The sequence below is a fragment of the Phalaenopsis equestris genome, unplaced genomic scaffold (assembly GCF_001263595.1).
Source record: "Phalaenopsis equestris unplaced genomic scaffold, ASM126359v1 Scaffold000038, whole genome shotgun sequence".
Classification (NCBI taxonomy): Eukaryota; Viridiplantae; Streptophyta; class Magnoliopsida; order Asparagales; family Orchidaceae; genus Phalaenopsis; species Phalaenopsis equestris.
In genome coordinates this window covers 1,035,275-1,056,498 of record NW_018164480.1, presented here as the reverse complement: position 1 = coordinate 1,056,498, position 21,224 = coordinate 1,035,275, and the positions used below count along the sequence as shown (strand labels likewise).

Genomic DNA, 21,224 nt, shown 5'->3' with positions numbered 1-21,224 from the left:
GCCGATCCCCGCTGACCTCTGTCAACTACCACCGACAGTCATCAACTGTTGTTAGCTACCGCTGACCTCCGTCAACCAATGCTTATTAGACGTCATCAGTCGACGTTGTAACGTGGAAATCTAGTAACCATTTCTCACCTGTGGGACAAAGGGGTATTTGTAATCATCAACTTATAGTGGATTTTTACAACTGGGTCAGACCCCGTGATTTTTCCCTTTTTACGGGTTTTCCACGTAAAAACTTCTGGTGTGATCACAGCTTGATTCATTTTTATCTGAGTGTGTGTTGAATTCTCGTGCAACGCTAAGACGATAATCCATTAATCTACCGCCGCGAATTTTCTAGCACGCATCAGTAGAGTTAATTTATAAAATACTTGATGATTTATTTGCTGGAAAATGAAATTTATAGAAAATTAGAATATTTGTAGAGTTAACAGTCGATTTATCGATTATTTTTGTAAGAAACTTAGATCAATCAGTGATGACAACTCATTAATCCTATTGTAGCATAAGATGACCTAATGAACTAATTAACCCAGATAAATTATATATTATATAATTTAAAAAAATATATATTATATAAAATTGATCGCCAAAAAAGTAGATGTCACGTGTCACCAGTTTGATGATTTTAGTTTTTGCATGAATTGACTGATATTTTTAGTGTTGGGCCTGTTGGTACGAGCCAGATGGTACCAGACTACCCGCACAGTTCAATTCTGCCATTCTTTTTATTGCCTTGTAATTTAAAAAGGAGATTTTACATAAAAAGCATTCAACACAATGGAAAGTTAAATTGATTATAATGAATTAAGAGATAATTTTGAGCCCATTTTGAATTAGAACAGATTCAAATAACTCAATATGATCCAATTAATTTTAATTCTGAGCCAAATCGAGCTCATACTCAGCTTAAACAGATCCAAATAACTCATCTTAAGCAAGCTCGTTTCAATTTTGAGCCGGACTGCACTCGATTCAAATTTGAACATAACAATCAGTTTCAATTTTGAGCCGGGTCGCGCTCGTGGCAATCACAATCAGACTCCGGTTGAAATTTGAATATAACAAGCCTCAAATCGATTTCCAGCTACACTAAATCTATTTGAGCTGATTTCAAGCCGCCCAAACTCAAATTGAAGTCGAATGTTAACAGCTCTAATGGAAAAGAGAAATTTCTCTATCACCAATGGAGAAAAAGAAAAGATGGTAAAAAAAAAAAAAGGATTATAACTCAAAAGGAGCCATAATCTCCCATTAATATAAGAAAAAATTAGGGCACATGAATTAAAAAATATAAATGACTAATCTACCCCCTACTACAATTAAAGCCACTAATACAACACTTAAGCCAATAATAGAATCTAACCTTTGCTTTTGATGAATTATAATATAAAATAATCTATTAATAATCAATATTGAATTGAATCTCTCATATATTTAATTCTCGTGCAATTTACAATTAAAAAAAAATTAAAAAAAATAAATCAGTAGCGGTGGGATGAAGTAGCACATGGGCCGTGCAGCCTTTACAGCAACCGTAGGGCCCTTTACAGATAGATAAAGACGGAGAGGTATCACAGGAATCGCAGGACCACATCAGTACTGCATTGTACCTCCTTCACTTTCCTCACTCACTTATCATGATATAACAACATACATATCACATAATCCTTATGGATCTATTTACAAATCTAATAGCTAAAAGTTTAATTTTTACTTATATTTAAATTAAATAATAATAATATTTTTTGATGTGGTATGAAATATTTACATATTATAAATATAAAATTTAATGTTTAGGTTTTAAATAGGTAAATACATTAAAATTTTGTGGGGATATATAAATACACTTTTTTTTTCAAGCCATAATTATAATTTAATTAAAAAATGAGGAATTAGAATTTATTTAAAATTTAAATCTTTTATTTAGAGAGAGTAGTCCCAATCAATTGTTCCATAAATCATACAAGAAACCGCAGCACAGGCCGCACAAAATAAGAGAAAAGAAGGAGGAGACACCAACGGAAAACTGTCCCCTACTTTTGATTAGGCTTGAAAAAATAAAATAAAATAAAATTAGAAACATAACAAAATAATATTAAAAAAAAAGAAAATCTAAAATAAAAGTAAAATTACACATGAAGAACCATCGTTTCGAATCGAAGGATTTGAGTTCCATAATTGAGAAACCGCCTCGGCGTAATCATGACTTCGCCCGACAAAATTTTTTTCGCTTGTTCGATGTAGAAGCAAAGGAAAACAAGTAGCTGCTATGCCAATTTTAACGTAGGCACGCCGCGCATTTCTGTTGCTCGGCTCACTTGGCCCTTCCTTACGGCTGTGTGGGTGTTCTTCCAGACTCTAGTATTAACACGAGATTAATCACTTATTATAAAGGATTTTCATGAAGTGCTAAAATTGATTTATATGCTAGTTGTGTGATTTAAGGAATTGTGATCCTTCTAAATTAGTGGATATCTGAATCATAATTATTCTTAGGGTTTCATAGAGGCATTTATATACATACCGCTCAATTCTTATGTATTTATATATCTAACACTTAAAATTAAAGTTTATATGGTAAATATGTAAATACATAGAAATTGTGTGCATGCAAGTAAATCTTCTTTATTCTTATATATTATGAATGTATAATTTTGCGTCTTTAGTTGATCTTCAAAGTAAGATTCATGTGTTATGTACATTTTATTTATTTTATTTATTTATTTTAACAAAGTTCAATATCTTATATTTTGTCAGGATACATATCTTACAAATTGATTAGTAGTAGTAATAAATGTAATAAATGACACTAACTTAAATTCGTTCTAGTTTAATTAAGTGGAGTTTTTATTTGGGCATACTTAAGCTGAAGTCAGGAAAGATAACAATATAAATATACAATAGATACAGGTGCTCTGAACCTAATGATTTGAGCTCCATGTGCCACTTTATTCTGATGAACCGGGTTAACCAGTTTGTGCAATATAGTCGTTCTTTTATTAAGAAATAATCATGTGTTAGATCTTGAATGGCTACAATGATGAACGAGGTAAATCCCATCTTGACTGGCTCCCTGTGGTCACCAACTTCATTCCTAGCTTCTCCACAACTTGATTTGAGATAAAGTTATGTGTGGCTCCGCATCCAACAACAATATAATTGGATGTTCCCCAATCCATCTCTTCACATTCATGGTGTGATTGCTGAATTGAGGGAAAACTCTAGCACATCCAAATGCAAATGCTCCTCATCCGCTGCTTCCTCTTTTGATTCATCACTCTCTGTATCATCCTCCTGAACTAAAAGAACCTAAAGCGCTCGCTCCTTGCAACGGTGACCTGGGGCGTATTGCTCGTCTCAGCGGTAACACAATCCATTAGTTTTTTTGTCTTGCACTTCTGCATTTATGAGGCGCTAGAATTACCCCCGGGTCGAGGTCTGGACTCTTCTCCTTCGGCGTCTCTTTCTAAAATGACATTGTCTGGGTCCTCGGTGTCAGACGGTGCGAGGATTTTACGATGCTCTTGTAGAATCATCCGTTGTTGCCATCTTTACCCGTCTTCTTCACTTGTTTCTTATATTCCATCATATGGGCGAGCTCCACCATTTCCCTCAATCCACTTGGTCTCAAAGGGCAGATGATAGCTTGTATGTCAGGCTTCAAACTTTTCAAGAAGTTCCCTTCCAAACCTGCTGTAGAAATCACCTTCAACCTCCTTGACAAAAGCTTGACTTCTCTCGGTACTCCATAATCGTTCCCTCCTAAGTTAGAGCATAAAATTCTCATGCACGTCTCCTTTCTGAATGGCTCAGAAATGTTCCAACAAGCAATCATTAAACTCCTCCCATAAGTGTATCAGATACCTTGCTTCCATCCACTGGAACCACACTAAAGCCTTCCCCTCCAAGCATAATCCCGTTGCCATGAACTTCTCTTCTTCGTTCAGCCCGTTGATTACAAAGTATCACTCCACCTGATACACCCATCTATGTGCATCCTCCCCTTAGAAAATTAGAATCTTTATTTTCCTAATCCTTGCATCTCCAACCCAACTTCCTCTCCCACTGGAATTTCCCCCCAAGTATCTAGGGTGAAACTCCCTCCCACAATCATAGGCACATCCTACTCCCTATTCATGCCATCCTTCGTCATACTTTTTCGTGCCCCTTCCACTATCCCTTCTCCAATTTTCGGCTCATCCCCCTCCATCTGAAGTCTCCACTCCCCCTCCTATCGGAGTCCTAGAACTACGCTCTTGTAGGTAGATGATGTCTTCTCGCTCGATATCCTTCCTCTTTGACATGACCAATGATTCTCTAACCAATCCTTGGTTAAGTTTTGCAGCAGGAGCGGTCGACATGGCCTTGGATTGCATCTCCATGAGCTTTTTCATCATCTCCCACATTTCCCGCATGTTTTCAAATCCATCATTCATTTGACTTTCAAGAAGAAAATATGTCCTCAATGGTAACAAACCTTTCTTTTATTCCAGATCGAATTTTCTCCACATCTTTTAGCACATCAACTTTTTTTTGCTGCAATCCACTAAGATCTTTGCTCTAGTACCAATTTGATACATCTGAACAACAAATTCATCAACAAATCACAACTAAATCGCAATAGATAGGTAGAAAAAACACAAATAATGGCTGCTTTTATGAAAACAAATAAGAAAGATAAGATACAACGATGATCTACTTTTCAAGAGATAGATCTGCTCTCCTGCGACCCTAGACGTCGCTAGGAACACCACCCAATGAAAGAACACAACAATCAACGACAAACATGCATAATAAAACAAGCCCTGGGATACTCCCTTTAATAAAATTCTCTCTCAGTAATTCAAAACCTTTCTTTGAAGCCTTCCCTCCAAACTACTTTAATTTCTCTTCCTTGAATATGTGATTAAGACCCTCGTGCATCCCCTTTGCTCCTTGCCTTTTTTTGATCGTGGGCGCGTTCTGTCTGCCTGGCTGAATTCGGGATGCTGGACCGGTCCCGCAGTTCACATCCAATAGTATGCAATTTTATATATAGATGAAAAGTATATACATGCTACTTTTAAAAAATTAAAAAAATAGTAATTTAGATGTGATATAAAAAATTTTAGTGGTATAAATATAAAAGAAAGTCTTGAGTGCTAGTTATATAAACATATAACAATTGGGTGGTATTCATATAAATGCCCCAAATAAGAAAAAAAAAAAAATTATTTATATTACTTTCCCACTTTTACACTAAAATTATCGAAACCCCATTTCAACCCACCAAAATTATGCTTATCCAAATACAAATTAAATACCCCTAAAAGCAAAAAGAAGTAGAGAAGAACAGACACAGAAAAGCAAGCATGGGAAAGAAGGCCATGAATTTCCTAAACGAAGCCAACATCCTATTGCTAATTTAAGCGTAACCCAGCATCGCTTTTCCCACCCAAACCCGCTTCCATGCGCCGTTGCTTTTGCCCCTCCCCCCTCTTCTCTCAACATACCACATGCCTCTGCTTCCCCTCTCCACCTATAAACAACCCTCCAAACCCACCCACAAACTCCATCACCTCGCCTTCCTTCCCCAACCAACCGAAAAGCCCTCTCTTTTGCTCTCTGTTCCCACTCTCCCCAATCTCGCCCCTTTCCTTGTGGAGTAAGAGATGGCTCTTGGAAGGTCGAACAAGATCCCTCCGGCGGCGGCGCTGAGGCAGATACTGAAGAGATGTTCGAGTTTGGGGAGGAAGGAGAACAATGGCGCCGAGCTTCCAGTTGATGTGCCAAAAGGGCATTTTGCTGTGTATGTTGGGGAGAAGCGACGCCGCTTCATCGTTCCCATTTCGCTTTTGGAAAACCGTGAGTTTCGAAGTCTGTTGCAGCTTGCAGAGGAAGAGTTTGGTTTCGAACATGGAATGGGACTCACTATTCCGTGCGAGGAGGTTGTCTTTTGCGCTCTGACTTCTGAGCTCAGATGAATGGTGGTTTTCTTAGTTGGGGAAGAGAGGAGAGAGAGAGGGAGAGAAGTCGGAGTAACGCTCTGTTTTGTTTTTGATGTTCTTTCTCCTCCATCTCCTCTGCTTTCCTCTCTATATCTGTTTCTGTTGGTGTTAATTTGTTAGAGATTCTGATTTCTTAGTTGGATGAGATTTTACTTTGGGTTAATTTGTAAATGGCGAGCGGCGTGCGTTGGCGCGGCCCTGTAACTTGTAAGAGTTGAATCATGACAAGGAAGACGAAGATTGATTACTCTGATTCAGTAAAACTCTCTTCTTTCTCTCTCTGCCCACTGACCGTAGCCGTAAACTGAATGATGGAACTCAATAAAGTTGAACCTTTTAAAAGTTCAATGCGTGAAAATCAGCGGAGAAATCCGGATCCATCTAATTTTTTAGGGCACTTGTGTTTTTTTTTTTTTTTTTTTTTTTTTTTTTGATATTTTACATTCATACCACACAAATTTCATATATTTAAGTGCTGCACACCCAAAGTTTGATATTTGCACTTATAATCTTTTGGTGTCATATGTTGTTACATATGCATGAAAACATATATTTCACTTCAAAATTGTAATGATGATGATATTTTTGATGTGATGTTAAGGATTTAGGTGATGTGATTATCTATACTTTTGTATTACATATATAAATACATAAAAATTGTGTGGTGTTTATGCAAATGCATCTTTCTTTTAATGCATGTAAATTACCATTTTGGTAGCAAAAGTTCCAAATTAAATAATTAAAAAAACTGGATTATAATTTACTCTTATCAAGCAATTTAATTATATATTGAAAAATAAAAATCATTTTCTTATGCAATAATAAAAACTATGTATCAAGCAAATACAAGGAAAAAGTGTCAGAACTCAGATTATGTTGATGTAATTTTACTTATGATCAGCTTAAAAAATCAAATGACTTAAATTCTACATAATTTTAATTTTCAGAAAATACAAATATGAAGAAGGAATTTATTACAAAATTTATGATAAGCTAATAATAAAATGTTAAAATAACTTATTTATAAATATAACAAATATCAGGTTTAAATGGCCACCGAGCCAATGTAGTATTTAAGTTGAAAGGAAAATTATTTCATACGGACAACGTATGGAGAAATGCATACGCCGTCCGATCTTCACCGTCCATCAAAATTTAAAAAAAATAAAAAAAATGAGACACACCGAAATACATTAACAATGGAGATCAGAAAGCGTATAAGAGAGGTGGAAATCCTTTTATTTCAATGCCTCCCTTTACTTAATTATGTAAATTACCATTTTTGGTAGCAAAAGTCCCAAATTAAATAATTAAAAAAACTGGATTATAAGTTACTCTTATCAAGCAATTTAATTATATATTGAAAAATAAAAATCATTTTCTTATGCAATAATAAAAACTATGTATCAAGCAAATACAAGGAAAAAGTGTCAGAACTCAGATTATGTTGATGTAATTTTACTTATGATCAGCTTAAAAAATCAAATGACTTAAATTCTACATAATTTTAATTTTCAGAAAATACAAATATGAAGAAGGAATTTATTACAAAATTTATGATAAGCTAATAATAAAATGTTAAAATAACTTATTTATAAATATAACAAATATCAGGTTTAAATGGCCACCGAGCCAATGTAGTATTTAAGTTGAAAGGAAAATTATTTCATACGGACAACGTATGGAGAAATGCATACGCCGTCCGATCTTCACCGTCCATCAAAATTTAAAAAAAATAAAAAAAATGAGACACACTGAAATACATGAATAATGGATATCAGAAAGCGTATAAGAGAGGAGGTGGAAATCCTTTTATTTCAATGCCTCCCTTTAATAACAACCACAAGAGTTCTCTGTGCTCTGCAACCTTTCTTCCTCTCCTTCTAAAAATCACAAAAATCGGCATTAAAAAACTGAAGATGGAGCCTACTGATAAGCCCTCAGTTTTAAAAGATAAAAAGGGCATTTATAAAAATACCACACCATTTTTATGTATTTATATTTTTACATATCTAACATCTAAACATTAATATTATGTGCATGTCACTCAAAGTTAACATCACATTAAAAATAACAATACTATCTTTTTTAAAAGTCAAGTATATCCTATCATGCATACATTTATGACATGAATGTGCTATATAGAAGTATAAATATCAAGCTTTGGGTTTTGGATAGGTAAATATATATGAATTGTGTGATATGTACCTAAATTTCCCTATGAAAATAATTACAGAGATGCATACGGTGTCTGATTTCTAATGTCCATCATAACAAATTTTTTTTTTTTAAAAAAATTCAAAATAAGACCTAACGTCATACATCTTTGATGTGATGGATGGTGAAGATCGGAAAGTATGATAGAGAAAAATAGCGAACTTTTAATGCCGATAGTATCAAAGAGGGAGTGGAAATTCAGCATGATAACATAAATTTCAAAATATACCGTATTTAAGAGCATTAATAGAAATAAGCAACTTTTGGGCTTTCTTTATTTTACATACATGCCAGTAAATTTTTATGTTTTTACATATCTAACACTTGAAGTTTTGATATTTATATTTAGAACACCTTGATGTCATACTTATTTATAAAATTATGTAGTTCACTTTTAAAAGGATAATGATGATATATATATATATATATATATATTTTTTTGTGATGTTAAAAGATTTGAGTAAAGATGTTTAGGGGGTTAGATATGTAAATACGTAATAGTTGTGTTGTGTATGTAAAAGCCGGCCCAAACAAAGTGAGATTAAGATCCAACTGGAAATGAAAAGCTTAGATATGCAGGCTTAAGAGTTAGGAGCAGTTTATGCCATGGCCTCTCACAGGACCAACAGAGATAGCAGAACTTGAGGCTGGTAATGGTTTGGGACCAGCAGTCGCGTAAGACGTTTGTGCAGAATTATGGATGAGGTTTGGTTTTTGGCTGGCACAAATGTTATTATTGTTGGCTTCGGGTGTCCCCGCTATTGGGTTGCGTGTGCTGCCCCCAAATTTTTTTCTATACGCAGAGGCCAAGCGCCGAGCAGGATCTCATCGCCTGAAAGACAGAACCACCTCTTCCAACCGAGGTTTAGAACCCGAGAGAGCGTAACACGACAGCACCCTAAATACAACACCTTAGCTCGCATTAGAGTGTCACAGCACAATTATCATGCCATCGCCATTTTTACTTGGAAGTTTCTGGTTTCGCGGATTGTAAGTGGGTTGGATTTTGAATTCACTTGTGAAAAAGAGAGGAGAAGGGCATCCTAAAGTGCTCTAAAAGTGTGGAAAGGCTCGAGTGGAATACAATATATATATTCTCCGCATGTGATGTGCCTCCCTGATTTTTTTTCCATTCTCCACATATATTTAGATCCCCTCAAATTAATTCTCACAATATAGAAAAATCTCCCCAAATTATAGTACCTAATATCAATCTCCGTAATCCACACACTTCCTAATTTACTATCAATAGATTTTAATACTTACCATAACACCCACACCCTTGCCTGTCGTTCCGAACAATACCAAACTCTGAACAAGAGTCCGAGACACGAATTTTTAAAGTCCACAACATAATAAAATTTTAAAGTTTGTGCCAATTGAAAACCAATCCCTAGGAATGAATAAACAAAATCAATTTATACCTTCTTCCTCACAATAAAACTTGATATTTCTTTATTTCCTCTCCTCTATCCTACACTTATGATTGCCAGAAGAAAATCTGATTACATCAACAAATCAAGAGTCCAGCATCTTCAAAAACATCTGCACTAGCCTTAAATATAAGTAATTCAAGAATTTTTTCTAGAACACCCATCTCTTAAACAGACAAACTTGTAAAAAAAATTAAGAAAAATGAAAAAAAAACCTTAATAATGGACAATAAATGCCAAATAAAACTGTACAGTAAAACCGAAAACGTCAAAACAAAATGGTAGCTATCATGCATTCTCTATCATGTGGCAAAACTCACAATAAAAGGAATCCTGCAACATGCAAACATACAAGAACATTCACAGTGCAGGATATGGTAAACATTTCTTCAAGGCAAAAGTTTCTGTAATTCAAATGCAGCTTGTGATTCTGAAGATTTTGATTCAGAAATTCCAGTATAAGCGTGTTATCGCTGGAAAAAAAAAATATTTCGTATGCCTTACTTATCCATGTTACCTTTGGAGAAGAACCTGGCAAATCCATGCCTATGTCTCTCGGACACAGAATTAAATGAAGACGAGGAAGACGATGACCCGAGGGTTTTTTGTTTATGGTAATTTGTATTTACAGGTGATTTACTGAAGGGGCTTGATTCAGAGTCCGATGGGCTCGTGTGGGAGTTGCATCCATGTAATGGGGACTCACCTGCTCTTTGTGCTGTTTGGTCTCCTCGATCTGAAAGCCTAGTACCAAAGATCGCCGGAGAGTTCGAGTTACCTCCATCCGATTCTTCTAATGAAAGATCGTCCCGTTGTATTCTGCGCCTTGGACAAGCATGCAGTAGTTCTGCAGGATCACGCATTGCTTGAAGTTGCTTGCCAAGAAGAAAAATTGTCTCCTGGCATTCAGCGAGCTTATCTGCAGCTGCCGCAATATCTATTTCCTATAATGAAAAAAATATGGAAATAAATAATGTTTCCAACATCATTTTGTTGTTATTTTGTCAAAATGAGCAGCCTCGAATTTGCAATGGGATGCATGTGCAGACCACAAATTTAATAGAAAAACGGGCAGGCATGACTCGTCCGGAGGATTACAACGATAGCAAGTAGAAAAGGAGCTATAGAAAAGGAGGTATGTTAAAATGAGCACAATAAAACGACATTTGGTAGCATACTATTAATAGGATTTAGGGATAGATTTAGCTTAAATCCAGCCAAACACCAAAAATTTGTACATTAAATCCAATGCTTCGTTAAATCGAATCTTCTTGCGTACTGTCTGTTTTTTCTGACGTAAATCTGAATTAGTTAAATACGATTACGAGTTGGATTTATTCCGTTGTCGCCAGCAAACTTTGCCGTCAAAGATAAATCCGGATTTATCAGATTTGATGAATCCAACTAACGTAAATCAAGTTGCAACCAAACACCGCCTAAATAAGATGATAAAATAACAAGAACGATAGTTGCTTTATCAATCTCAAAACTCAAGTTCTCATTATAAATACCTGTTGGGTCTTTGTCCCATCAGAATTTGAAGGAAGTGTGCAAGCTGGAAACTTTGATTTCCTTCATTAAAAAAAAAAAAAAAGATAGATCTCAATACAAAGAAATATTACATTTCAAAAAAAGCGATGGACACTAAAAAAAAATCATAATATTAATTAAGCTATAAAGCATATTAGAAGATTTGATGCCTACCTGTCTATCTGCTCTTGAAGTTCATTGTATTTGGCCAAATCTTCTTGGTGACTAAGCCTTTCCTCTTGAAGCTCGTTATCCAAGGCTTCAACCATCGCATGCAAACGGCTTATTTCAACCTCAAATTCCTCCTTCTGTGATTCAAGTATCTTATATGACTCGGCCATACATTTCAACTGAATTGCAACCAAGCTGTTTGACTTCTGACAAGAAGCCAGCTCTGATTTAAGCTCTAATACTTGTTTTTCAGTATCTACTAAAGTAAAATTTGATTGACTCAGCATTTCTTTGCATCTAACTAAATCCATCTCCACTTTCACTTTCTCAACTTTTAGATGATCAAAATTCTCAAGAGACAACATCGGTAAAGCGGTTTTTATTTGAAAGCTGTCAAATTCTGAACTAAAGGAAGTGTGAGCAACTACTGCTTCTGGTAAACTTTCTTCATGCTGAGCTGCTTTATTCTCTAACAAAGCCTCTTTGTCAATGCAATCAGAACCATAACCCTCACCTTCACTGCCTTTTACTGTCCGCATTTTATTACCGAGATCAATGATTTCATGCAATATACGAGAAAGGGATCGAATGAAATCATCTAAACTTACTTCATTACGCTTGAAACTGTCTATAGACGCTAAAAATCTTTCAATTTTGTCTCCTACATTTAACAAATCATTAGAACTATCTTGAATTTCTGCATCACCTTTAACCAGCGTTAGAACAAATTCATATATATGGAAAATGACATCTTTTAGTTCCTGATCAGAAGAACAAGCTATTTTAGTGCAGAGATTACTATCTTGATTCAAATACTTCCCATCATCAGTTATTTCCTGAAGGTCTTTATGACCATGCTTTTGCTCAGCCAAGCCATCAATCGATTCAGTTTGCTCTTTGAACTTATCTTCCTGAGCATCCTGAATAATATGCCTTATATCCTCAATAATTTTTTTGGCAGTAGTGTCGTGTGCTTGAGACTCAAATAGGGAAATTATTCTTGATTTAAGGACCAAAAGCAAACAATCATTTTCAGTAGAAGCATGTTCTGCAGTCAAATCTGATAATTCGGAAACTGCACATTTCTGAATATTAGAATACCCATTATTCTCAGAATGACTCGAGAAAGTTGGACTCAGTTTATCAGTTTCCAAATGGATAGACATGTCCATGTTGCCATTTGTCTCTATTGATAAGCATGCTAATCTCTCCATCTCTAAAAAGTCATCCATAAGCTCCAAATAATTTGAGTTCTCAGGTTTGTTAACTGTGTCATAGTCTCTCTCTTTCTTAGAGTGTGAGATCTCAGAATATAGTGCCGTAGGACACGACTTGGAAGAACTAACTTCTTCTCTAAAGCCATCTTCAGACAAAGAGGTCAAGCTCGGTGGTTTACTTTCATTTCCAAAGCAGAAATCAATGTTTGGTATTGAAGAATTCTTTTGTTGGGTTAGAACCAGGCGAGGCTTATTTGGTTGTTTAGCACAATTATCTTTTGAAGTTTTAAGTTCATCGTTGCACTTTGATAATGCTTCCTGAAGTAACTTCATCTCTTCCTCCATAACCAACAATCTTGCAGAAAGGAGCTCATTTTCCATGTGAACCTGCTGATTGTTTTCAAGGGCGAAGTCAGAAGGCAACATTTGATGTGGACTAGAACACTTTGAAGAAGACTTCCGCAGTCTGCTTGCCCTAGATTCCAGGCCTACATTTTCAACTTCTTGTTTCATTTGAGCTAATGCAGCGGGTCCAGGCAGCTTCTTTCGAACAAGACCACGTAGCCGCTGACATTCAGCGTCTAGCTTTGTAATCTTTTTTACATCTTCCTGGTGCTGTTTGTTTGCAACTTCTGCGGATCTCATACTCATGTTCTTTTCTTCATTGCGAATCTCCAGCTCTTTGGAAATAACATGAAGTTCATATTTCAATGAACTTATTTCTCTCTCACAGGATTGTAAATCATCTTTCAGTACTTCAATCTCAGCATCAGCTTGAGATTTTTCTTCGCTAACTTTCTTTAGCAAATTGGATCGTTCTTGAAGTGCTCTTGAAAGAACTGAATTTTCAGCAGAGGCCTTTAGTAGCTCTTGATCAAAAACACTGATTCTCGATTCAAGCTCAGCCTTGACCTTTTCCCACTGTTTTGTCCTTGTAAAGATCACATCATGTAATCTTTGTTCGCTTTCTTCCTTCACATTCCTTGCCTGTATCATGCATTCCTTTAAAGCGCTATCAAGATGCAGTGCTCTTTCCTCAGAGGTAAGCTTCAGCAATGTGACAGATTCAAGTTGCCGTTTCAGAGCCAAAGCCTCAGACTCAGCTTTTTCCCATCCTAAAACGAAAAGAACAACACAATTTAAGAAATTTAGTTAGCATTTGCTCACAACTCAATATTAAAGAGAGATCCCCTAGAATAGCCCTAATTATCAAATGAAAGATCAACTAAACCAAATCAACACCGAGATAGAGAGAGAGAGAGAGAGATAGATTCATATTCTAGGGTTCTAAAGCCAAGTTTAGAGAGTAACACTCTTGGCTATGACTTTCAGAGAAAAACATACAGTTTTGGTTAACTTTAATTGTTAAATAGTGGTTACAATGATTAACAAATAAACACAATAAAACTCTCTTATTATACATAACTCTCAACGCTCCCAATCAAGATGGGCGAAAGATATTCACTAAGCCCATCTTATCACATAATCTAGCCAACTCCACTAAGTTAAGTTCTTTGAGGCAGTCAGCCACCAACAATCCGTTATTCAACTTCTCCTTGATGAAGAATCTATCAATCTCCACAAGTTTAGTTCTATCGTGTTGCACTGAGTTGTTAGCAATGTTATTTCTGACTTGTTGTCACGAAACTTCATTTGAGTTCCCTTATCAACTTTGAGTTCAACTAACAAGGCTTTCAACCACATCATCTCAGCTACTCCTAATGTCCTGACCCTTTATAATATCTCTGTTGTTGATCTTGCTACAACTGATTGTTTCTTACTCTTCCATGACACGAAGTTGCCACCTACAAACTTGCAATATTCGGATGTGGATCGTCTGTCATCAGCACAACTTGCCCAGTCAGAATCACAAAAGCCCTCTGTATTTATATGTCATTTCTTCCTGAATATCAACCCTTTCATTGATGCACTCTTCAAATACCTTAGAATCTGATACACTTGATCTCATATGACCATTCCTTGAATCATGCATGTAGCGACTCACCACACTCATGAAAAAAGAAATATCAAGTCAAGTGTGACACAGATAGATCAGGCGGCCCAATCTCTCACGATCAACTGATTCACTTGCCTCTGTACTAAGCTTGACCTTCAGATCAATTGGAGAAACTGTAAGTTTGCTCTCTGACCCGACTCGCAATTACGTGCATTTTTAATCTCCAAAATATTGTAAAAAACTTGACCCAAATTATATGCAGCGGCTAGTGTGAATAAATTAAATGATATAGAAAATAAATAATAAATATTCACACTAGATGTACAACGCAAGTATACGTATCGTTCCAAGTAATATATGCTTTCTTTAAAAATCTCAGTATCGATCCCACAAGGATAGTTGAACTATTTAAATTGGTTTGCTAAACTCAAAAGCAAATTCTATTTAAAGTGCATATTTGAATGAAAATGAAATGATAGCAACGATTAAGACTAAATTAAAGCAGACAAAAACAACTATATTTAACAGTTTAATAAAAATAATTTTAACGAGTTTGAATAATATGTAAAGATATTTTCCCTTGCAATCAAATATTAATCTATGTAGGATTTGAATGACTAAAAATATGATGATGTATTGTGACAAATATGAGTATTCCTATTTTTTACTCCCTCCTGGTGCTAACAAAGAAAATTGACTAATTTAGAATTTTTCATTAGCTTGTGTAGTAGTGTTGAACAGATTCCGACCTCTCATTTCTAGATTACCCACTGTGTCATCTTTATAGGACCTACTAGGGACCCTTACGATCCAAACTCTAAACAGAATTTGAAAAAGAATCCAGTCTGCTCACCCTGAAAACATCAATTCTAAGCCCATCAAAACTTATCTCCCTATCTATTTGCACTCCCTTTTAGGTGATCGCAACGGCTCTGCCCAGAATGAAGTGTGACACTCACTAGTTTGGTGAAATAATAGCTCTCCTGAGTCTTTATGTTTCTCAACGAATTTTAACCTCAAAAGTGATAAATTTGTAGAGTCAATAAAGAATTGGAGAAAATGTCATCACAATTTTTAAAAGTCTAAAAAAAAAATCATTTTCATCCCACAAGATTAAATCCTAAGAGCAAGGAGAAAGAAAGGGAACTACTCAGAATTTATGGAGAATAAAACAAAAACACTAAATCTGTCTTGAAATTCAAGTCTTAGAAATAAAAACTTAAACACAAATACAAATGATCTTATGTCCTCTCCCTAACACAAATTTTGAAGTCTCCTTGAAGAAATCTCCAAACCCTTACTCTTACAACACAAAACACAATAAAACAACACTTAAAATACAAAAGGACTTCTTAAAGCCTTTAAATGCTGCCAAAAAGTCCTCTTTTTCGTCCAATTTTTGTTGATATTAATAGATCTCTAAAAATAACCAAAGGTTGCTTCAAACGCCCCTTCGAAATTCGCAAAATTCAATGGATCTTCTAGAAGAGAAGTTACTGGCGGTATAGCGCATTTTGCTCGCATCTGTGGTGCTATAGCTCCAGGGGGCGGCGCTATGACGCCATACAATTTTGTACCATTTTTGCTCATTTTTCTCTCATTTTCTCCAAATGTTTATTCTATATACCTGAAACCAAAAACATGTAAAAATATATTTCTTTAAATTGTAATATCACTAAAAAATATGCATAAAATTATCATAAAATATACACTAAAAACATGTGAATCACACTCCCGCATACATGTCTCTGTGAGAAGGTCTTGTACATATTTTCTCTGGGGTAGGATCATTTCATCAGCTCCATGGCCACTACAATCCCAAAAAAGTACCTGAGATGTCTCACATCCTTTACCTCAAATTGCTTCCCCAATCTTTCCTTCAATTTAGTAATCTCTGTCTCATGATCACTAGCGATAATTATGTCATCCACATACACAGTAAATATGGTAGTGCGACCTTAATGTTGCCGAAAGTACACCGTGTGGTCTGTATTAATCTGCTGATATTCCATGTCAACCATCGCTATTCTAAATTTGTCAAATCAGGCTCGAGGAGATTGTTTTAAGTAATGCAGTGACTTCAAAAGCCTACACACCTTGCCCACAGTCTAGGATGTATTGAATCCTAGCGGTATCTCCATATAAACCTCTTCTAGTAGCTCCCCTTGAAAAAAAAACATTCTTCATATCATGTGATGGAGTCTCCACCCACCATTCATAGCTAGAGAAGTTTGCGTCGTCACTGTGCTCATCTTTACTACGGGTGTAAATGTTACATCGTAGTCAATATCATGTCTAACTGTACCCTTTTGACACTAGCTGTGCTTTGAACCTCTCCACCTTCCCTAATGGAGTTTGCTTTACCGCGAAGATCCACTTGCATCCAACAGTTTTCTTTTTTGTTGGTCATGGTACAATCTCCCATGATCGGTTTTTATCAAGAGCTCCAAACATGTCATGCATTATCACTTTCCACTTAGGATCTTCTTTAGCAACCTGCCAACACTTGGGTATAGAGAAAGAGTCCAATTATGCAATGAATGTTCTATGCAAATGTGAGATGTTAGAATAAGAAATAAAGTTCAAAATGTCAAATTCCCACCCAAAACGAGAGAATGTCACGCATTACTGCGAAAGGTCCTCCTTAAAGCTGGGAGAGTAAGTGTGGAAGAAGAAAAAAATCAAATGGAAGTTTTGAATCAAATGTTGATGGTGTAAGTGTCTCAAGAGTTGGGGAAGACCGGGACAAGGGACTTATTAGCACCGTAGGCTCTGTTCCCTCAGTTTACTTCTTCCTCCGTGTATACACACTTAGCTCATCTTGATCCTAAAGCCCAACACATCAAGGGTCAATCTCCTCAATTTTCGTCCCCTCAATTAATTCATCCCCACATCACAGGTCAAGACATTACTCCCGCTTGCACCACTCCATCAACACTACTATTAACTCTCTCTTACCTCATCTTCAGTGGTTCTTGAGTCACTGAATGGTGAATTCACCTCCAAAGTATAATATAATCCAAACTCTCTGAATGAAACGTCTATACTCACAAAGAATCTCTTCTTAATTGGTCTCTAGCATACATAACTATCCTCTAGTAGCTCCCCATGAAAAAAAAAATACATTCTTCATATCAAGTTGGCGAAGTCTCCACCGACCATTCACAACTAAAGAAGTTAGCGCCCTCATTGTGCTTATCTTTGCTGCTAGAGTAAATTTTTCATCGTAGTCAATGTCATATGTCTGACTGTACCCTGTTGACACTAATCGTGCTTTGTACATCTCCACCTTCCCTTCTGGAGTTTGATTTACCGCGAAGATCCACTTGCATCAAACTGTCTTTTCTGTTGTTCGTGGTACAATTTCATGCATTGTCGCTTTCCACTTGGGGACATTTTTAGCAACATGCCAACACTTGGGTATAAAGATAGAATCCAATAATGCAATGAATGCTCTATGCAAAGGTGAGATGTTAGAATAAGAAATAAAGTTTGTAATGTTAAATGTCCACTCAAAACGATTAGAAGAATGTCCCATATTGTTGCGGGAGGTCCTCCTTAACATTGGGAGAGTAAGTGTGGACGAAGGAGGAATAATATCGCATGGGAGTTTTGAATCAAATGTGGATGGTGTAGGGTCTCAAGAGTTAGGGAAGATCAGTGCAAGGGACTTATTAGCACCGTAGGCTCTGTTCCCTCAGTTTACTTCTTCCTCCATGTATACACCCTTAACTCACCTTCATCCTGAATCCCACCACCTCATGGGTCAATCTCCTCAATTTTCATCTCCTCAATTGATTCATCCCCACATCACAGGACATGACATTATTTTAGCTTGCACCACTCCATCAACACTACTCCAAAGTATAATATTGTTTAAACTCTTTGAATGACACATCCATACTCACAAAAAATCGCTACTTAATTGATATCTAACATACATAATCCTTCTGAGTAACAGAATAACCCACGGACACACATTTCATACATTTCATAGTTATGAAATTCAATTTTCCTATAGATGACATATTGTCTTTCACAAAGCATATACATCCAAATACCTTCAATAGAAGGATCTCTCAACATCTGACAAGGAGACTTCCACTCCAATACTCTTGAGGGTATCATTTTAATCAATTGAAAGACTGTCAACACTACTTGCCTCCATAAATGTTATGGGACATTCATTGTCATCATCATGCTCCTTGCTACCTATAGAAGATGTCGATTCTTCTTATCAGTCACTCCATTATGTGCTGGTGTGTATGGGCATGTGGTTTGGTGTTGTATCTTTTGAGCTGACAGGTATTCCTCAAATGTTTTGTTGATATATGTTGTCTCATTATCAGATCTTAGTGTCTTCACAACTGTCGCATATTGGGACTAGATTGCCTAATGGAAATCTTTAAAACAAGCAATCACCTCAATCTTCTATTTCATCAAATATATCCAGATAAAACAAGAACAACAATCAATAAACGTCAAAATAACGAAAAACATTCATAGAACAAGTAGGACAAGATTCTCAAGCATCAAAATGTATCCAATTAAATACACTAGAGTTCCTATTCCCAGAACTGACATAACAGCTCATAATGAGCTTGCTAAACTCACAAGCATCACAAACTAGTTTCTACTTATTTATCTTTTCATACATCGATGGATACAACCAACTCCGTAAACTAAGAATAGAATGTTTCATACTCTTGTAATGTAACAGTAACACATCCTCAACATTCCTTTCAAATTTTCTTACTATAGCACTTTCCACCATAGATGTCAAAGCTGAATACATGCCCTCTCGATCCAAGTACTAGAGTCATCTGTGCCATGTTCTAGTCCCAAGTGTCCAACCCTTCCCTTTCTCTTGGAAGATCACCGAAGGAATATCAAAAGAAACAATGCAATTTAATTCAATAATAATGACACTAATGAATAAGGGGTTACTAGAAAAAATGAGCACGCAAAGCATTGGACAAAGTCATATTATAGGTACATCTTACTGTATCATTACCAACTACATGTTGTGTTGTACCATCAGCAGTCTGTATACTCTCTAGTACTGTTAGATGAGTATATGAAGATAACTCTCCAGCAATACATGTCAAGTGATGAGAAACACCAAAATTTATGATCTATTCTGATGATCAAGTGGTGGAAATAGAACAATTTAGTTGAAGAATAATGACACTAATGAATAAGAAATTTACTAGAAAAGAATGAGCACGCAAAACATTTGACAAAGTCATATGATAGGTACATTTCATTGTATCATTACCAATTATATGTTGTGTTGTACCATCAACAGCCTCTACTCTCTAGTACTGCTAGATGAGTATACGAAGATAACTCTCCAGCAATACATGTCATTTGATGAGAAACACCAAAATTTATGATACATTCTGATGACATTGTGGTGGAAATAGAAGCAAGAGCAAGTATATCACCAATATCTTTACTGAAGCAAGCATAAACGGTAATGTTACCCCTTGATATCGATAGATTTGAAACATCCTTAGCTCCATCTCCAGCTATTTTCTGCTTCTTATTCAACAGCTCTAGACACTCATGATCCTTATTATTAAAGTCACACGTGTCTCTCCATCGTTCTCTGCTACCATCAAATTTGTCCGATAGCCCCTTCTTCCACCTTTCCGACCCCCACGACCACGACCACGACCAAACATTCACCTTGTCCACGTCTGCTTGCCTCTCTTTCCTTGGATGGTTTAGGATGACCACAACATTCACCTTGTCCATGTCTGCTTGCCTCTCTTTCCTTGGATGGTTTAGGATAGGCCCTGCTCAGATGACAAACTTCGCCACCATTGTAGTACTTGCGAGTCTCCCCCTGAAAACCTAGTGTGCACGGGCTTGCAACAGCCAATGCTGATTGTGCACCCGAAAAACTACTCGACTCCGAGTTTAGCTTCATGTGATTCTCCTATATCATCGCAGCAATGGCCTTATATAGTATAGGAATAGTGACCTGAGCTAGGAGGACAGATCTTCTCTGATCAAAGACCAAATTCAGATGAGCCATAAATTGTATAGTCTTCATATGCATAAAGATCTCTTCCTTCTTGCACTCTAGATCACTACAACTTGACATCGGTGAGGAGGAATCAAGATATGTCCACAGCCTCTCCGAATCTATGGAGTATTCCTAAATTGATTTCTCGTCATGTACCACAACTTCTATTTCTTGTTGAATCTTGAATACTCTTATATAGTTCTCAATCCCTGCATAAATTTTATTCAACTTTGCCCCGATGTTCCTCGCCTTTCAAATGTCGTCGACTGATAATGCAATTTACGAAACCATTGAGTTGAGCAGCCAGGTTAAAACTAAGGCGTGAGTGGTCTCTCAGTACTATCACTCTTTGGTTCGTCCTTGATCAGATATCACTCTAGTCTATTCCCTATTAAAGTCGTCTCAATCCGAAGTGACCAACTGAGATAAGTGACCAGTTCATCAAACTTCAGATCCACGAAAGGGAGATCTAGCTTCAGCTGCATCGAAGCATGTGTTGTAGTCGTGATTTCTGTCAAGGTACTAGCTCCCAATATGAGCCCTACCAAGACCTTTAGGACCTCATGATCAATCCTTCCCAGAAGATCTAATCCTTTACTCCTACATTATCTCCATCTCACGCCATCTTCAATCACCTGAACTCCCTGCTAGGAACTCCATGCTAGGTCA

General features: G+C 36.4%; 2 protein-coding genes across 8 annotated transcripts in view; one reads left to right on the top strand and one right to left on the bottom strand.

Annotated features, from left to right (window-relative positions):
* The first annotated feature begins 5,324 nt into the window (after nucleotides 1-5,324).
* LOC110019015 (auxin-responsive protein SAUR50-like) lies at nucleotides 5,325-6,253 on the top strand. The gene has a single exon (XM_020716532.1). The coding sequence runs from the start codon at nucleotides 5,661-5,663 to the stop codon at nucleotides 5,970-5,972; it is 312 nt and encodes a 103-aa protein (XP_020572191.1). The 5' UTR covers nucleotides 5,325-5,660; the 3' UTR covers nucleotides 5,973-6,253.
* Nucleotides 6,254-9,880: 3,627 nt separating this feature from the next.
* LOC110019030 (filament-like plant protein 4) overlaps nucleotides 9,881-21,224 on the bottom strand; it is a 32,347-nt gene continuing 21,003 nt past the window's right edge. For 6 of the 7 annotated variants that reach the window (XM_020716546.1, XM_020716550.1, XM_020716549.1 and 3 more), the window contains 3 exons: nucleotides 11,351-13,679; nucleotides 11,158-11,218; nucleotides 9,881-10,590 (listed from right to left, as the gene is read on the bottom strand). In XM_020716546.1, coding sequence (XP_020572205.1) covers nucleotides 10,147-10,590; nucleotides 11,158-11,218; nucleotides 11,351-13,679 — 2,834 coding nt within the window. In that variant the 3' untranslated portion in view covers nucleotides 9,881-10,146. Of the gene's footprint in view, nucleotides 10,591-11,157; nucleotides 11,219-11,350; nucleotides 13,680-20,007; nucleotides 20,196-20,260; nucleotides 21,189-21,224 lie in introns of those variants that run through there. The other variant, XM_020716548.1, reaches the window with a different exon arrangement.